Source organism: Tetrao urogallus, assembly GCF_951394365.1.
Source record: "Tetrao urogallus genome assembly, chromosome: 1".
Lineage (NCBI taxonomy): Eukaryota > Metazoa > Chordata > Aves > Galliformes > Phasianidae > Tetrao > Tetrao urogallus.
The window spans coordinates 111,662,046-111,679,534 of record NC_136813.1 but is presented as its reverse complement, the minus strand read 5'-3'; the positions used below and the strand labels follow the sequence as shown (position 1 = coordinate 111,679,534).

General features: G+C 45.5%; 2 protein-coding genes across 2 annotated transcripts in view; both read right to left on the bottom strand.

Moving 5' to 3' along the window:
- Positions 1-7,349: 7,349 nt before the first annotated feature.
- Positions 7,350-10,195, bottom strand: ZDHHC23 (zDHHC palmitoyltransferase 23; the record flags this gene model as incomplete). The annotated part of the gene is made up of 4 exons (XM_079549421.1): positions 10,086-10,195; positions 9,027-9,716; positions 8,437-8,604; positions 7,350-7,617 (listed from the first exon to the last, which is right to left on the bottom strand). Exons 1-4 carry the CDS (start codon positions 10,190-10,192, stop codon positions 7,350-7,352), a joined length of 1,233 nt encoding a protein of 410 aa, XP_079405547.1. The 5' UTR covers positions 10,193-10,195.
- Positions 10,196-11,222: 1,027 nt separating this feature from the next.
- GRAMD1C (GRAM domain containing 1C) overlaps positions 11,223-17,489 on the bottom strand; it is a gene marked incomplete at both ends in the record, with an annotated part of 50,758 nt that continues 44,491 nt past the window's right edge. Inside the window, 6 exon segments of the mRNA XM_079549591.1 lie at positions 11,223-11,300; positions 12,854-12,959; positions 13,788-13,898; positions 14,407-14,464; positions 15,981-16,160; positions 16,830-16,933. Coding sequence (XP_079405717.1) covers positions 11,223-11,300; positions 12,854-12,959; positions 13,788-13,898; positions 14,407-14,464; positions 15,981-16,160; positions 16,830-16,933 — 637 coding nt within the window.

Below are 17,489 nucleotides of genomic sequence, written 5' to 3'. Positions count from 1 at the left end.
AAACCTGGACTTTTACAGTGACTGTCTAGTTTGTAGTGCTGTCCAGTTCAGAGGCATGGTGCTTTGATTTTGGTGGCAAGCAGTTATTCCAGGTTTATGAACCTCTTATGATAAAGATCCCCTCCTACCTAAGCCATTCTAAGATCATCTAGTTCCAACCCCCTGCCAGCCATCACATCTGGCTGCCCAGAATCCTAGCCAACCTGGCCTTGTATATCTCCAGAGATGGGGCATCCACAACCTCTCTTGGCAGCCTGTGCCAGTACCTCATCACCCTCTGAGTAAATAAAACATTCTTCCTACCATCTAACCTAAATCTACCCTCTTTTAGTTTAAAGCCATTACTCTTGTCCTGTCACTATCAGACTGTGTAAAAAGTCAGTCTCCCTGCTGCTTCTGAGCTCCCTTCCTGGAAGACCACAATGAGGTCTCCCCAGAGCCTTCTCTACTCCGAGCCAAACAAGCCAAACTCCCTCAACCTTCTCTCATAGTAGAGGTGCACCAGCCATTTGATTATCTTCATGGCCCTCCTCAGGACTTGCTCTAACAGCTCCACATCCTTCTTATATTGGGGACCCCAGGCTCGGACACAGCACTGCAGGTAGGCCCTTGTGAGTGCACAGTAGAGGGGAACAATCCCCTCCCTCTCTCTACTGGCCATTCCTCTTTTGGTGCAGCCCAGGATTCCATTGGCCTTTTGGGCTGCAAGCACACACCGATGGCTCATGTCCAGCCTTTTGTCCATCAGGACTCCCAAGTCCTTCTTCACAGGGCTGCTCTTAATAAGTTGTTCTCCTAGTCTGCACTTGTATATGGGATTGCCACTCTCCCAGAACGTCACACTTGGCCTTGTTAAACCTCCTTAGATTCTCATTTGCCCACTTCTCAAGCATGTCTAGGTCCCTCTGGATGGCATCCCTCCCTTCTGTTGTGTCCTCTTGCTTCATGTCTGTCACATAAACATTCTCCAGGCTGGTTCACTGTAATATTTAAAGATTCATTGTGCAAGTCTGTCTAGGCCCTTTCACTTGACCCATACCTCAAACAAGAAAAACACTGACTGTTTTTACATAAGCTAAAACTGACATAATCAAAAGGAAGGTTTCTCTTAACTCTAACCTTAACCTGCAGCATAGTGCAGATACACTAATGCAGCCAAGGTACAGTATGTCTTTTCTTCAGCAATAGCATAAGGGAGGAATCTGGAAATGCTTTCCCCCCAAGATAGGTGAAGTTGTCTCCAAAATAGCTTGGCAATATGGAAAATACCAGGGCAAAGCAAGGAAGGTGGCAGTTTACCGTTACCCATTGTACTGGGTAATTTTCTTAATCCTGTATATGCACTGAACATTTTCGGTAAACCCAAATCTGAAATGAACATAACCAGGTTTTCAGTATCAGTGTGACAGAAGCTGACTGAATGACTAGAGTCTGTGTCTAGGGAACGTGGACCAGAGCTAAGCACTATTGATTAAGCAGTGCAGGATAGGCCAGTTTCCAAAGCTTAAGAAGCTTTAGTTTCAGGAGATAGTCTGTCCAGAGAGCCTCCCCTCTCACACAAGTTGGGCTGCCCAACTGACTCAGTGTCTTTCTGAAGATGTCTGCTATGCCCAGCCTGCCTCCCTCCCAAGAATGTTAACATCTACCACTCTCCCTACAGCAAATGACAGACCTGACCACCAACAGGTCAGATGAGCGTGCTATCCAAGTGCAGGGAGCTGAAGGTGCCCACACAGAGTGTGGGCGAGTACAGACCATCTGGCTGCATTAAAAGCAGATTGTGAGAGGAAGCTACAAGCTGAGAGGGTAGAATAACTCATCTTGCAGAGGGGGAAATAGGCACTGCAGAAGGGTGGTATCTCTTGCAGAGGACTGAGCCAATGAGGCTAGCCACAGGCTAAGCAGAGCTGTCTCTCACATGTTAAAAGGGTACTGCATATCACCAGCCGCTCAGGAGTGCATCTAGTTTACTGAACTGTGGATTCTTCCTCCAACAATGCCATAGTTGTGCATTTTGTGCCCACTCACCAGCCATGAAAATAATGCTGCTTCTGTAGAGCATGACTGTACTTTAGGTGGAAGGGGGGGGGGAATGAAGGGTGAGTCAGCACTTGCTTTTGAAGAGTACTGAAGACAAAGACCAGTCTTATCTTCTGGGGTTTTCTTCTATTCTTAGTAGTTCTGACCAAGGTTCTCCCACTGTCCCAAGATGCTCTTCTTCTGTATTGTTCTGGCAGCAAAAAGCCAAAAGGAGATCCAGGAAGGTGTACTTCAGCACCCATTTTGTCATTGCTGCAGCTAATCCGATAGAAAAAGGCATTTTCACTTAGGTATAACAGCAAATTCAGAACCTTCAGAACCGTAATCTGATCACAAGCTGCCCTTCTCCTTATCCCCATTCAACACCTGCCCTGCTGAGTTCTTTCATGTCTTCCCAAAAATCCTTGACTGCACCCAACACAAGTCTGGCTACTGCTGCTGAAAAGTCTCCATTGTCAGCAAGCACAAAGCAATCTTCAAAGAGACACTGCTGAACAGCTGAGAGAAATGCCACCAGGCAAATCAAAGCAGAGCTCTGGGAACAATCAAAGGCACCTGTTACTGTATTCATCAGAAGTCATCTTGCCTTTCAAAAGATGTGTCATTTGATCCTTTTGGTATCTTGGGACACGTCTCCCCACTACCTGCACAAAAAATATCCATGGTGTTTCCAAGCATGGCTTAGAAAAGAGTTTAAAGGAAAAAAACAGTTCCTTTTCAGGGTTCTAGATGTACTGCAAGGGCAGGTACAGGAGAGAAACCAAGACATTGGATGGCATTACTCTAAATTCAAGGCCCTGGTTCAAACCCCCATTGGAGGGAGTATTCCTAACTTCTGTGGTGAGAGCCAGCCAAGTCTGTTTCATCCCAACATGGAAAGATTTGAATGTCAATAGTTGAAGAACTGCAAGAATATCTATTTCCAAATGCCTCCTTAGCCTGCTGCTCCCTTGTTCCTATGTCCACTTCACAGCTAAGTAGCCAGGAGATGGTGGCACATTTTGGATGTTTGACCTGGCTGTGGGCATTGGCATAAATCAAGAGGCAACTTCACAGATAATGTCTGATAGTTTATTTTGATTTATCATTGCATCTATTTGAAATCACTGGATACAGTATACTGTGGACACATACACACACACACCAGTCCTTTCAACAAAGCTCACAAATGTTTCAGGAAATTCTTCCTAAAGCTTTGGCAGGGGGGAAAGAAAAAACAAAACAGAGACAAGAAAAATCTCACAAGACACACTCCACTCTCCAAGGCAAACAGTTCTTCCAGAGCAAGTCATTCTTAGTACTGTAATTAAATGCATGAAGATTTTGGGAGGCTTCAGAAAGAACCTCACCTGTCCAAAGATTTCTGTTGTACAAACACCCTAGAAGAAGAAAATCTTAATAAAACAAGAATTCTTCATTGAAAGCAATATAGGAAAACATCCATAATCACACACGCTTTCTGCCCTAACGAGGCAATATACATTCATATAGAAGGAAAACGTCAAGCACATTATTAAGACATTAGGCAATGAGGCAGTATCCATTTTAACTCTAGAAGAACTTTCATAGCAAATGGTTTCCATTAAGACACTTGAAAGCAACCTACTTCAGAAAAGCACCATCATAGCATGAAGGTTAAATATGAGAAGAAATCACAAGCAGCACCAACTTGGGCTCACCAGTGACTCTTGTCATCTGAAGACAAGTTAAACGGAGAAACAATGTACGTAGGGACCTATGTCTAGTCTACAATGAGCAGCTCAGTTTAAGATGACAAAGTTAAGAGTGCCAAGCCACCATTTACACAGTCTATCTAATGATGTACAGCTCTTAGTACAGTCACCAAACAACAGGGTGCTAGTATTTGTACACAGGGGGCTTAACACTAGGACAGCAGCAACATTAGAACCCTGGCCCTTCTATAAAACCAAACCAGTCATGAAACAACAAAAGGTCATGGTTAAAGCAAGATCCACCCATTTCTAAGTTTGGGTGAAGAAACATCAAGGCTAGATACCATTCAGATACTTCCCTGCTTCTTATTGTCCCTGGGTACTCTCACACAGAAAACTCTGAAACAACCAGCAGCGTACTGTTTTCTTATTGTCACACTGATGCATGCTGTTTACTGGTTTTATGGACTGACTCTCCAGCCCTACCAGGCTGCTCTAGTTTTTAGCATTTTCTTCCCAGCACAGCCAACGTTGAGCTCAGCAATAAAATTTAAAACAAAAACTGCCCTTTCGTGCACAAGATATCACGGCAGTCTGTCTACATTATAAGTGAAACAGGAAACGTTGCCCTTTAAGGTCTTCTTAATTCTGAAGGCTATTAAAAGGAGAGCTCCAGTGCATACATCTGAAGCTTTCAACACTTCCACCCTTTCAGATCTCCACCATCTCCAAAGGTATGTACAAGGTAAATTCTCTCAGCAAAAAGCCAGGAGGATAAACAATAGCCATGTCCTTAAAGGAAAAGCCACCACTGCTATGCAGACTACAGTGAAGTGAGCTTCCTGCTCACTGGGAAGTCAGCACTGCACTCTCCTCATATAAAAACCCGGTCTTGCAAGCATTTTATTGTCCTGAATGATTCTGACTCTCTCTGGATAGGATGCAAAAATAGAACTTAGTTTAAGCACTTTACCCTATATACTGGAGTGGGCTTGATCAAGCTTGGCAGGGTTACAATAGTCCAAGGCCCTTGATACCTAATTTGCACTCAAGCTCACACTGACAATTCCACTGAGAAAGCCTTGGTATAAGTAGTTTAAATTTTCCCACACCAGAGTTCATTAAAAAGCAAGGGAAAAGGCTACACTGATGTGCAGCTGCAAATAATGAAAACCCACCCATGGGAGAGAATAAGTACAACAGGGTCAGGCGACTGCCAGGGGAATGAATCTGTCACCTGCCCAGCTCTGCTTTCTTCCAGAGCAGAACTCTGAAAAACCACTTATCTCAAATCTGTGAGCACTCCCAGAGCTTGTTCAGTTTACAGGCATGATTGATGTCTATGTGTGTAACTCAGAGGAGCAGAAAGGTTGGCTACCTTCACAGCAGGGGTTTAGTCCAGGAGCTCATTCTGGCTTCATCTTCCCACATGGCAGCAGAACAAGGTTTGAGAAGATCACAAGCCTGCTAACCCTGGCTCCAGGGTTGCCAAGCTTCAGCTCATCTCAGCAGGCACTGCAAAATGCATATGTTCTACAGAAGCATTTACAGACAACTCACACAGAGGAGAGATCTTTGCGTAAAGCTAAACTTCTAAGGTCAGACTCCAGCTCCAAACAATGAGAAGATCATGCTTAGCTGCCAGAGAAATAGAGTCCAGTTGAGTGCCTTTCACTTCACACTAGTGCCAGGGAAGTTGTCAGAAATCTAAGTGTGTTAGACAAGAGGCAGGAAGCACAAGAGGTGCCTCCTTTACTTCCTTTAAAGAGCTGCTCACTAGTTGAAAAGGGGTAAGAAGAAACAAAGGATGCTCAGTAAATCAGTAGCTGTTTCTGAACAGCCACATTCCAAGTGCAGCTGCTCCTTGGTTTTCTGCTGGTTATAGAAGTTGTAGGTGCCACTTAAGGAAAACAAACAGTGCAAAGAAGTGTATGCCCTTTACCTTAAACTGGGACACATACTCAGGAGCATACACACCAAATATGGCAGGGATCTCAAGGGGCAGTCCCAGTTCTGCTGTCCCTTAGCACCATGTTCCATCTCTTCTTTAGGGAATATGCACAACAGTGCACACTGAATTTGCATCACACAAGCAACACCCCTTAACTGCTTACCACACAAGCGGAAGCAGGGCAAGTTTGATCTGTGAAAGTTGCACACGTATCTGAAGGCATCATTAACTAAGATGAGGCTCTTACCACTGCTTCTGCATCTTAGGCTTAAGCCATAACTCTCATGCCACAGCCCCAGACTTTTCCAGCCAGACGTTTCTGCAGGGTCAACACACAGAAAGGATTTAAGATGAAAAACAACAAAAAACCCACCCCCAAAAGGGTAGAAGCCATCACCACTAAAACCTTGTGATTTCAGCTGAAGCTCAAGTCTAGGCAATAATACAGTTGCAGGCTGCTGAAGGACATGCAGCCTTCTTGCAGAACAGAGTTAATGCTTTCATCTACGTGCAACTGTGGGTCATCTACCCCAAAAGCTGCCAGCTCCAAAGCATCCTCTCCAACTCTTTACATATGCAGACACCAAAATTCCTCAGCTTCCTGGCTTGAGAAAACTACAGTCAGGCACCAGGGCAACTCCCCGGTGACTGGGTTCAGAAAAGACCACATCATTCTTATCAGCAACACAACTAATCAAAATGTTGCTTACAAAAACTGTTAGCAACAAAGTCAATTCTCCCACAGACTCTCTCCTCCTTGAGAGGGAGGGAGTAGGGCAGTTCCTGTAAAACAACAGCATCAGGCAGCAGTCTGTTCTCCCCTCACAAACAAACATCGTGTTTCTTCAAAACATTTTCCTTCTTACTCCGTCTATTTACACCTGCTGTCTCATGTCAGCATCCATAATCAGAGCAGAAATATTTTGAGGGAGATGAGACAAGCCATCAAACCAACACAAACTCAGCTTACGAAAAAGAACGATGAGATCAAAGATGACACTCTTCTCACCCAGTCAGAGTGACAGGTCAAGTGACAAGAGGATCTTACAATACCCTACAGGAATGTTGCTCGCAAAGGCACTTAATACAAGCAATAGCATGTATACAGCTAGATGGGATGGAAGAAAAAGAAAAATGCACCAGAGATGATGGAGCACTCAGTGACTGCCTGAGCAGTCTTTTTTTTTTTTTCTCCCCAACTAAACAGCATGGCTTCTGCACCAGTCCATCTGTTTTCTATATTAAAAGTTTGCTCTTCTAACAACACTGAAGCGTTGCATGTAGGTACAAGCCAGAGATTCCTTAAGCTGCAAAAAACAGCGTACAGTCTGAAATCCAACAGCAGGTTCCCACTGATGCCAGAGTTCATACCTAATGAAAGCTCAAGTTTTCATAACCTTGTGCTCTTCTTCCTGTCGAGCTGCACAAAGTTTCCCACAGTGCAAAAAGGCAGCGGGTTCCCACTCCCCAGGTTTGTGCATATGGCTTACTGCTTTCCGCATCCTATTGCTGGCTGATGGCACACAAAGAACCATTTCTGCTTGGGAAAGCCTCTGATGTCTGCGATGGGATGGGCAGCCCATACACCGACCACAAAGGAAAGGTGTAGAGGAGGAAGTTCTAGTGGAAGGGGCTGTTCCCCTGCTAAGGAAAGTCAGTCAACGTCATCTGCACAAAAAAGGGTGTCATACAATGTCTTCAGCAGAGCGCTGCTGGTGGGGAGAGCCCAGACTCAAGAAATGGCCCCAGTTGCATAGAAAGCCCCTGTTATATTGGCCAGTGTCTATCACTAACCCACCCAGGAGCCTGCGCCCAGCGTTGTCCCGCAGAGCCAGCCGAGCTTCCCTCTCAGTCACGTTGTAGCTGATGTTCAACAGCTGGATAAGGAGGATGTATCCCATGCCAGCTGTTACAATTGCACAGTACCACACACAGGTGAACGACAGAGCAGAGCTGGCAGCAGGGAAAAAAGATGGGAAGGAAGCCGTTTAGTTTTGGAGCAGCTGCTTTACGGTGACTTTCCCTGGTAATCACTAGCCTTTCAAATCCCTGTCTACATCTGCCACAGTGATCTCACTTTGCTGCTTTCGTCACATAATCCTTGAAGGCTTTCTCAAAATTAAAGCTTTGTGGCATATTTAATGACAGCTTTTAGTGCTAGCAGAGCTACCCCTGCACATTCCTTTGGTACTACCTAGCGCTTCGCTCTTACTGCTGTGAAGCCCTTACTTAAGGAAACAATAGAGCTCACGCTTGACAGATGATGGAGTACAGAAGAAGGCAGAGTCACTCGTGCTGCCGTACTCTATACACCAGTGGTAGAACGAGCCTCTGAACTTGTGTGTTTGAAGCTCCTCACCCTGCTCCCAGCCAGACAAGGCATGTTAACGCTGCACGAGCAGATAACTTGAAGTGACAAAGCCATTAGACAAATGCCATCTCCTTCCTCAGTGTGAGACAGCATACCGAATCCAGACTGTTGGACTATTGGCATTAACTGGCAACAAACATCTAAAGTGTCTGTCTACACAGGACACTAAATAAAGATTTTTAAGTCCAAGCTTCTTCACCAATTTGCTCAAACTGTGAGCTCTCTCACAGGCTCCCATCCTTGGCAAAAGCAGAGATGCATCCCTGCTTTCCAGAGCCATTTAAGGAGCACTTCTAGATCAGGTCTGACAGCCAATAGCACTGGCCCTAAGAACAAAATGAAGAACAGCTAAGGAGCTAAGCTGCCTGGTCAGGCCTGAGTTCCCCACCCAGTTCTCTCACCTGTAGTCAGAATAGGCCCCAGGGCAGTAGAACAATGCTGTGAATGGGGTTCGTCCCCTGCAGATGGTGTCCAGAGTCAACGTAATCCCATACAGAGAGGTGAGCATGAAGAAGAACAGTGCAAGGACGAATGCTTGATGGTTCTGCTCCCCTACACAGCTGTTAATCCTCCAGAAAGGAAAGAAAAAAAGATTACTTTAAGGGGAAAAAAATAAGCTGGCTTCTCTTTCCTCCTCCTTCCCCCAATCATCAGAGAACCTGATTTCTAAGGTCTCACCGCAACACAGGCAGCTTCAAAGCAGCTTTATAGCTTTTTATAGAAAGCTTATAGGCACAAATCAATAGACCAGTAAGGCAGGAGTGGTGAATTGTGTACCCCAGGAACTTTCAGGTATCCATAGCTGAAACACTCATACCCTGCTGCTCCTTGGTTACAATGCTGTAGTGATGACAGCTTTGGGTTCCCTTCACACATGAAAAGCAACCCCATTTCATAAGGTCTGGGAGAAATAAATAAATAAATAAATAAAGCTATCTTAAAAGAAAGAAAAGAAATGGAAAACACACATCTTCAGCAAAGCCAAACATACCAGACACAGTGATGATCCAGTCTCCTCACACACCTGCCACACAGCCGGCAGTGCCCTGCTCGGGCCGGCCTGACCAGCTGGCACTTGGCACACCAGTCCATTTTCACACCTTCCCGCTCCTCAGCCAGCACTCTGGAGTAGCCTTTGGTCTCCCCATTCACAGAATGGCCACTGGCAGCAGCTCCATGGAGCCCATTGGAGCTTCCTCGAACATTCTTGTTGGGAAAAGCCTGCTGGGATGGCCTGTCATCACCCGCTGAGATGGGAAGGTAGCCAGGGTCCTTCTTGGCTCGCGACAAAGCTGCAAGCATAAGAATTAGCCCACAGGTGAGAAGTGTCACTTGGGAATACCCCACGTGGCCTCGAGGAACCACCTCCCGGAGAAAAACATAGTACATGTAGCCCAGGGAGAACAGTCCCAGGCTCAGGAAGAAGAGAGTCCGCTCCTTCCTCCTGTGCGTGAGGTAGTAATACCACAGCACCACGGCGGGAAGCGATGTCAGCACCACCAGCCCCAGCAGGAAGTGCAGAGCTGCGATATGCAGGAAGACGGGGAGCAGGACCATGGGCGGCACAAGGCTGACGTTAATCTTCACGGCCCCGGCAAACCAAGGGACGCGGCACCGATCCGCAACGGTGTCGGCGATTCTCTCCAGCGCTCCTGGGGGCAGGGATCTGCAGGTCAGCCACCTGTTCGGGAAAAGCGCGGGGCGTCGCTGGCGGGCGGGCAGGCAGACGTGTATACGTACCTCTGCGGCGTTCCCTCTGCTCCCATCCCATCCCATCCCAGGGTCTGCCACCGCGCACCCAGCCCATCTTTCTCCCCGCTGATTCACGGCCGCTCGCCCCTCGTTCCCTCCTTCGTCGCAGGGGGCCGCAAAGTTCCCCGACGGCCGCTGAGAGCCGAGCCCCCGCTCCGCACCCGCCTCCACCGGAGCGCGGAAGGCAGCCCCGTACGCAGAAGGAAGGAAAGGGGCTCCCGGCCGTCCATTCCCGCGACCCGGAACCCCGAGGGCGCCCAACGGCCGCCGGTTGAGGAGCAGCGAGCGGGGCCGCTACCTGTCGCAGCCCTCGTCCAGCTCCTCGCAGTCGCAGCAGCACGCCGCCAGGTGGTTCCGCTCACCCCTCCGGTCCACGTACTCGCAGCAGCACAGCGGCTCCTCCATCTCCGCCCGCCTCGCCCCGGCCCGAGGGCGCGGAGCCGACGGAGGGAAAGGGACGGGAGGGGCGCGGCCGCACCTCTCACGCCCCTCCGCCGCAGGTGCCTCGCGCCCGCCCCCGCCTCCAGCCCGACGGCCCCGCCCCCTCCCGCCGAGGCCCCCGCGATTGGCCGCCCGCTGCCCCGGCCCCTCCCCGGCGCGGAGGCGGGGGTGAGGGACCCCCCCCTTCCCTCAGGGCCCGTCCACCTGACGGCGCGGCGGCCCAATGCCGGCACGAGAGGGGCGGGGCCGCCGTGACGTGACGGCACCTGGCTTAAAGAGACAGCGCAACAGGTGGCGGCCGCGGCAGAGCTTGCCGAGGGGTGGAAGGCGGGGGGAGCGAAGGGCGGCAGAGCGGGGCTGGGAGCGGGGCTGGGGACCTACAGGGAACCTCCCCCGGGGAAAGGGAAAGCCGCTGAGGAAGGAAAGGGCTCAAAGAAGGTAGGGTTATCGACATTACAGAACAGTTGGGATTGGAAGGGACCTCCAGAGATCATCTGATCCACGCCTCCTCCTTCCTGCTCAGTTAATTCATTATAGAAATACTCGTCCTTGGAGATGGTGACTTCTTGTTACAGGCTCCACCTGTCTGAAAAGGGATATCGGTAACCTACGGGTGTGGAACCTCTACCTGCTCCTCTCCTCCAAAGCACTTCTGGTTGGCCGTGGCTCAGGCTGACACCACTAGGACTCCTCCAGCACAAAGGCAGCACTGCTGAGGACCTTCCCTCTCCTCCAGTAACCAGCAGCGCAGCTGCCTTCTGAATGTCTGCTACCCACAGATCTTGCTTTGAGCACAGGGCTGGCAGTGAAGGCCAATCACCGAGCTACAGGAGCGCAGAGCCCCACTTACTTCTTCTAGAAACCTTTATTCCATGAAGCTTTTGAGCCAAAATAGAAAAAAAAAGAGTCCAAAGATGGTTACAGTCCCTACTCCACAAGTCCTTAAACACACATCTTCTCTTCTGAGGTCCTGACTCGCAACCTGCCGTGGGCATTAACTCTCAGTCTTGCTGCTCTGTGTCTTGTTCAAGTGATCAAAGCTTCTTTGGAGCATGGAAAGGGAGAGCTTGAGCTGTGAAAAGAAATAATTGGGGAGCACAATGTGTTAAGTCTGCTGCAAGGGTCAGGAGTATTGCTAAATTCATGTCTCCCTGCTTCTTTCCTTTTAAGGATTCCATGTGATTTCCTCCTCCCTCTTCCTATAAAGAGCTTAAGAGCTGCTGTAGTGTGCTTTCTTAACAGCCATGCTGTGTGCAGTTTATAATTACTAACAGTACCACGTGATAAATCTTAACATCCCACTAGACAATAGCATGGAAAATAATCTGCCCCACTCATTTTTAGTCACAGATGATGTTCATGGAACATCAACTTTCATATTTTCATACCCAGCCCTCCCAGTGCATTTTGCTGCAATTAGATTACTGACACCTCCAAGGAAATAATGTAACCGAACAGTAATGTGTCACAACTTCCCAACATGTTATTTGGGATGAAATAGATGGCCGAGATCTCACTCCATCTTTTAGAGGTTTTCACTCCACGCCTGCATTCAAAAGGGTAATGCTTCAGAATTTGGAACTGTCTGGGTAGCAGGCAAAGAACCCCAAAGGGCAAGGAAACCAGGAAATTCACTTCTTCAGTGCTTCAGCACTGGAAGCGTTTGAAGCTGTGATCAAAAGGGTTAACAGAGTTATAGCAATTTTGTGTGCAGAGACATGTCTAAACAAGAAATAGAAAAAAAAAAAAAGTGTTTTTCTCTACTCTCCTGTATTGTGTGGGAGAACACAGAGCCAACTGCTGATGGATAGAGGTACATGTGAACTCCTCCACAGCTTTCCTAATCTAATAATTTCTTCTGCCACATTTTAAGATTTATTAAAAGAACTGAAAACCAGAATATTCACAGGCTGTAAATACAAACAATGTACGCATTTACTGTCCTTCACTTGCTGAACTGCAATTTCAGCCAAGGGGTTTAAAAGCTGTCTTGAACTTCAGGACCAGAGACTCACAGCAATGCTCACCCCACAACTTATCTGCTGTTTTATACAATGTTTGTAGTACAAGAAGAGCCTGGAAATGCAAGTCATTGGCAGAAAGGATTAACTCCATGGCTATGGAGCCTCTCAGAAATATATAGTCTGGAGAATTTATTTAGAAACATTTCACTGAAGGTTTACATGGCTCTCTGATACCAAGATTAAACAAAAGCTCTCACCAACAGTGGGATGGAAAAGCTCAGACTAGCCTGCATGAAGAAACCCAGTGATGAGGTGAGCAAGTAGTTACGTTCTGAGACTTGAGAAAAGATTATCTGTTTTGAATAATTCCAATCTTGCTTTGTCATGATTCAGAACTGCTTCAACAGACCTCATCAATAAAGGCACTTTACAGGTTTAAGAAAATTGATATGAACATTTAATTTTAGTCCAAAGACAGACCCATCAGAAACATGAACATTTCCTTCACACCAAATTCAAGCACAGGACAAAATTGAGGCCAAGGAGGCACAGACTTCAGTTAGTATCAGAAAACATTAAAACAAAAGCTATTCTGGCATAAAAGGAAAAAACTTGAGCTGTTGAAAAAGTGAGTATCACAAGGAAAGCTGGGCAGACTTACCTGCTCAAGCATTTCAATTGAGTCTCTTAGTACTCCCTTCACGTGTTTAACCTGTTCCTTATCATATTGAGGGATCTCCTCTTTCGATCCCATTTCTGGGGATATGCTGGAAGAGATTGAGATCGCATCAGAAACATGAAACAAGCACCTCTGTACCTTCCTATCCAAAAAGAATTGCTCTGTTACCATTACTGTGACATTGCTAAAAAAAAAAAAACAAAACCATTTTTCTAAAAGTTGCAGAAAAGGTGTCAGCAGTTGATTTTCAGTTCCTTTTTACTTGAAGATACTGCCTCAGCCCTTTGCAGACAACAATCACCAGAAACAGATGTGCTCACATAATGCCTGCAAATCTTTCTATGAAAGAAGTTACTCATATCAGTTCTGAGATCTTTGCAATGGGAGATCACTACCCTGTCTCCATGCTCAAGACCAGGAAATAATTTATGCACGTAGTATAAGCAAATAAATAACAAGCAGCAACATCTAAGCCTATTCCATGTGCTTGAAAATAAAAGCCATCTAACACGAAGTTAGAAGGGGAGAGGGAATTTCGCAGAAAAGCAGAAGCTAAGAAGCTAAGTGAATCTTTAACAATATATTTGAGATCATGCTGGCTTCACACAGGATGAAGCAAGTAATTCAGTTCAATGTTCAGCAATATGATATTCACAGAAGATGAGTCACAAGAATGTGATAAATGCAAGCTAAGGTTAACACTCCCCCCCCCCAAAAAAAAAACCAAAGAAAAACATTTTTTCTTTAACAAGGACAATGCAATCAGAGATGTCACTAGATATCAGCATAGACTACAGAAAAGTAACAAGTCACAGCAGCTTTTGAAAACTCACCACCAAGATTCACTGTTTGAAATTTCTTTCTATCAGATTCTGCAATAAACTGAGGAAGAATGAGAGCTAAGAATTCAACTTACTTCAAAGAGCTCTCTTCCTGAAGCTGGACGTGATAGAGGGACTGAGCTGCATGCTCTATCTTTGACAGCTTGAGAAACAGTGTTATATTGAGCAAAACCAAGAGCAGCAAACTGTAGAGACCAGAAACATGAAGTCAAAGTTGATATTACTGTTACAGTGCTACAAACAACTAGGAAAAGAAAATCCTTCTGGGGCAAAAATAACTGCTCTATAAAAAATAACAGCGCTATACTGAAAGTAAAAACTTATCTAAATAATTCTTAGCAATTAGCTTTAAGTTGTGTAATGCAACCTGTAGGAAGTGACAATAGTGCCTCCTCTTGGACCTTTCAGAGGTAGGAATGAATAAATTCTAAAAATTTTTTGTAGGCTCAGACATACAGAGACCTGAAAAGTAGGCCAGTTTGACAAATCAGCATTTTAATTTTGCATGTCCTTTCTGAAATCAATCCACCCCTCTCTTCTACCCACAAGCTCCTGTATTTACAGTCCTTATAGGTTAGGATCAGTCAAGTCATGGCTACATGGAACATCAACATGCAGGTGAGGTAGGTACAGGCAAATCAAAACCAGGATAAGCTCGAGTTAAGCCAAGTTTTAATGCAAGTAAGTACTTACAAGACACTCATTACTACAATGATGGTAGTGGTCCTACTAATAGCATCTCTTTTCCTTCCTATAGGGCATGGAAGAGAAGGTGGTTAAAAAGTACTGAAGAACATTTCTGACACATGTCTGCATATACACATCAGTGCTCAGAATTTTATACAGAGTAGTGTGACATAGCAGATCACTTGGGTGCACAAGAGACTCTCCAGAATGCACTTGATGCACCTAGTCACTTCTGTAGCCATCTCAGACAAGTCAGCTAGACAGGCTCTTTTATTACGAAGAGGATTCCCTCACTTCAGTATGCTGCAGAGAACAGCTCTAGGATAGGTTAACATCAAACCCAGATAGCCTGAGAATGCTACAGTCCACCCATTGCTGTCATTCAGCACATACACCCCTAGTCACACACATTAGTAGAGATGGTCTGCAACATGGCTCTCCTCTAGTTGTTCTCCTGGCCGTATTAGTCTTTTTGCCAAGTAATGCTAAATCAAATTCTCCTGCAACTTGCCTAGTCTGGGCCAGCTACATTTATCTATTGACCTGATGACTCTTCTTGAGAAGACTGGCTGTCAGACAACGGTTACCTAAAGCTAATGGGGACAGGAAGTGTGTGTGTCCTCTCCAAGCTGAGTAGCAGTCACCTATTTATGTAAGCAGGTGGATTTTTAAGCTAATTAAGCTGATCTCCTGAACAGTTCCTTACATTGACATTTCCTGTTCTAAATGAGGGACATATGTCAAACATGTTGCAGCATGCACTGAGACACACAATCATCTTGAAAGGTGGAGCAGGAGTGGCAAAATTAAGCTTTCAGGAAGTAATCTCACCTGAGGAAAGAGGCCACCATGTCTGCTGTTGAACCAAATGCTCTCTTGCTGCAACATTCAGTATTGTCTTTCCCCTTTAGGGAAGGGCATTTGCTCCTGCTTCAGTTTACAGTTCAACTTGTGTTATGAAATCCACCATTCTCTGGTAAACATTAGTGAACCGGATGTTCCTCATCTCTTTAAGTGTAGCTAATAATGTAAATGCCTGTACAATACAGAGGCTAAGTCTGTCACCCTTAGTGGCAAAAGTATTCCAAGAAATGTTTCAGTGACCCAGAAGTTACAGGAAAAGACAGGAAATGGACTCTTTAACATTACCAAAAAATGTAAGTATGAAGTGATAGGATCAAGAGGTGATCAATATTTAATCATCTAATGACTTGGGTGTGCAACTTGAAGAAATTATGCATAGCAATTTTTCAGCAACTTAGCAAAATTCAGATTACATTTCTCATTCCATCTCATTTTCAATACTATGCAGGTACAGTGCGACATTTTAGAATTTCAATCCATTCTCATAAGACAGAAGGTAGGATTAAGTTTGATTTCATGACGTGTAACAACATAATAGTGACTGTGTCTGTTCTTGGTCTGTTTTATGCAAGGCTGAACAGTCTACACATTTTCTGTCACACCAATTAGATAAAGATGAGAGCAGCATATGCACAAGCACTAATCTTGCATTATTATAAAAGTTAAAACTTTCTGGAACACACCTTACTGAAAGTAACAAACGTAAGAATTCCTACCTATGATGCTACCCTGGGACTCTAGCCCCATGTCACCAGAGGAGTGCTGGGAAGAGCGTTTGGGAAGTGATTCTGCCAGACTCCGGTGTAAAGTGCGTCGTCTTCGTCTCAGGGCAACTAATTTTCCAGAGTCTTCTATGGACTGATTAATTGCATACTCCTCCATTAGCAGTTCTGATTCTGTAGTGGAAAAATAAGGTTCCTGAACTTTGAAAAAGAATGTTGAAAAGCCTAGCACTTACATTGCAAGTGACGTATCTGTGGTGGTAACGAGAAGAAAAAGCACATCTACCACACCCTAGCCTACACTGTCTGTCCTCATTGCTATATGGCACTCGTATGCTTTTCAAATATGATGTAGGTGCAGTCTATGCAGGATTGTTTAATGACATATTAAGCAGTAGTTGGAAGAACACTTCAAGACACTGTTAGACTGAAACCAGGAATTGTGTTAGACTGCAAGCCAGCAGCCAGAGCTGACCAGGCTGTTAACAGACATAGCCAAGGAGCCTGCCAAGTGCCACTACTCTTCTCATACCCATAAGCAAGGAAATACTTGTGTTAAAGACAGGGGCACGCAGTTGAGAGTAACAGCTTTTCTCTCGTTCCTCATGTGTCCTCCAGAAAGCAATTGCTGACAAGGTGTACAGGAGTTCTTGGCTACCAGGATTATTGATTTATTTATTTTTACACACTCCAGAATTGAAAAGTATATTGAGGACAGGAGATTCTTCTGAGTGCTGCCTTCCTTTCAAACCATTATTTAAGGAATCAAGTTTGACGTACATGAAAACACGCAAAGGAAAAAAGGTAGCCTCCTTACTTCAGTAGAAGAAGAAAATGCCTCACCAAGTTGTTTGAAGTTCTCCTGTATCCCTCCCCAGGTGTTCTTCTCAATTACAGATTTGACAAGGCCCCAAGGCTGCTTTTTGTACTTTACTTCTGCAGAAACCCTAATAAACAGAATGCAACAGTGAAGAAAGGAAGAAAAAAAAAAAAAAGAAAAAAAAAGGAAAAACAATAGTGCCGTGTTAGGACAGCATAGTGACAGTAGAAATCTCTTATCAGAGGGAAGCCTCCAGCTTACCTCCACAGCCTGAAATACCAACTGGAATTGCCTTAACTTTCTAGCTGAGCAGCTCTTATACTGAACTGATGCAAGAAACAGATGCACACAAAGACAACATATCCAGTTAAAGCCTCAGGAGATCTGATCTTTCCAGGATCTGGAAAGAAATTGTTTTCTCTTCAGGCTCAGAGGAACAGGGAATTTCCCTTCTGTGAACTGTTCTGGTTTTAACAAGCATTTAAAATAGCCTTACAAAGTCCTGCTTTTTACTCTGTATGCGCACTCATGGTATAATACGTGGGGCACAGCAATGTAACATGTGAAACTCATCACTACCAACTATGCATCCAGTACTAAGAACGTACCTTGAGTAGATAAATTGTCTCTAAGGAAGCACAGAGAGGAAATGGCATTCCTATCTTGTGTTTCTCAGGTTATGC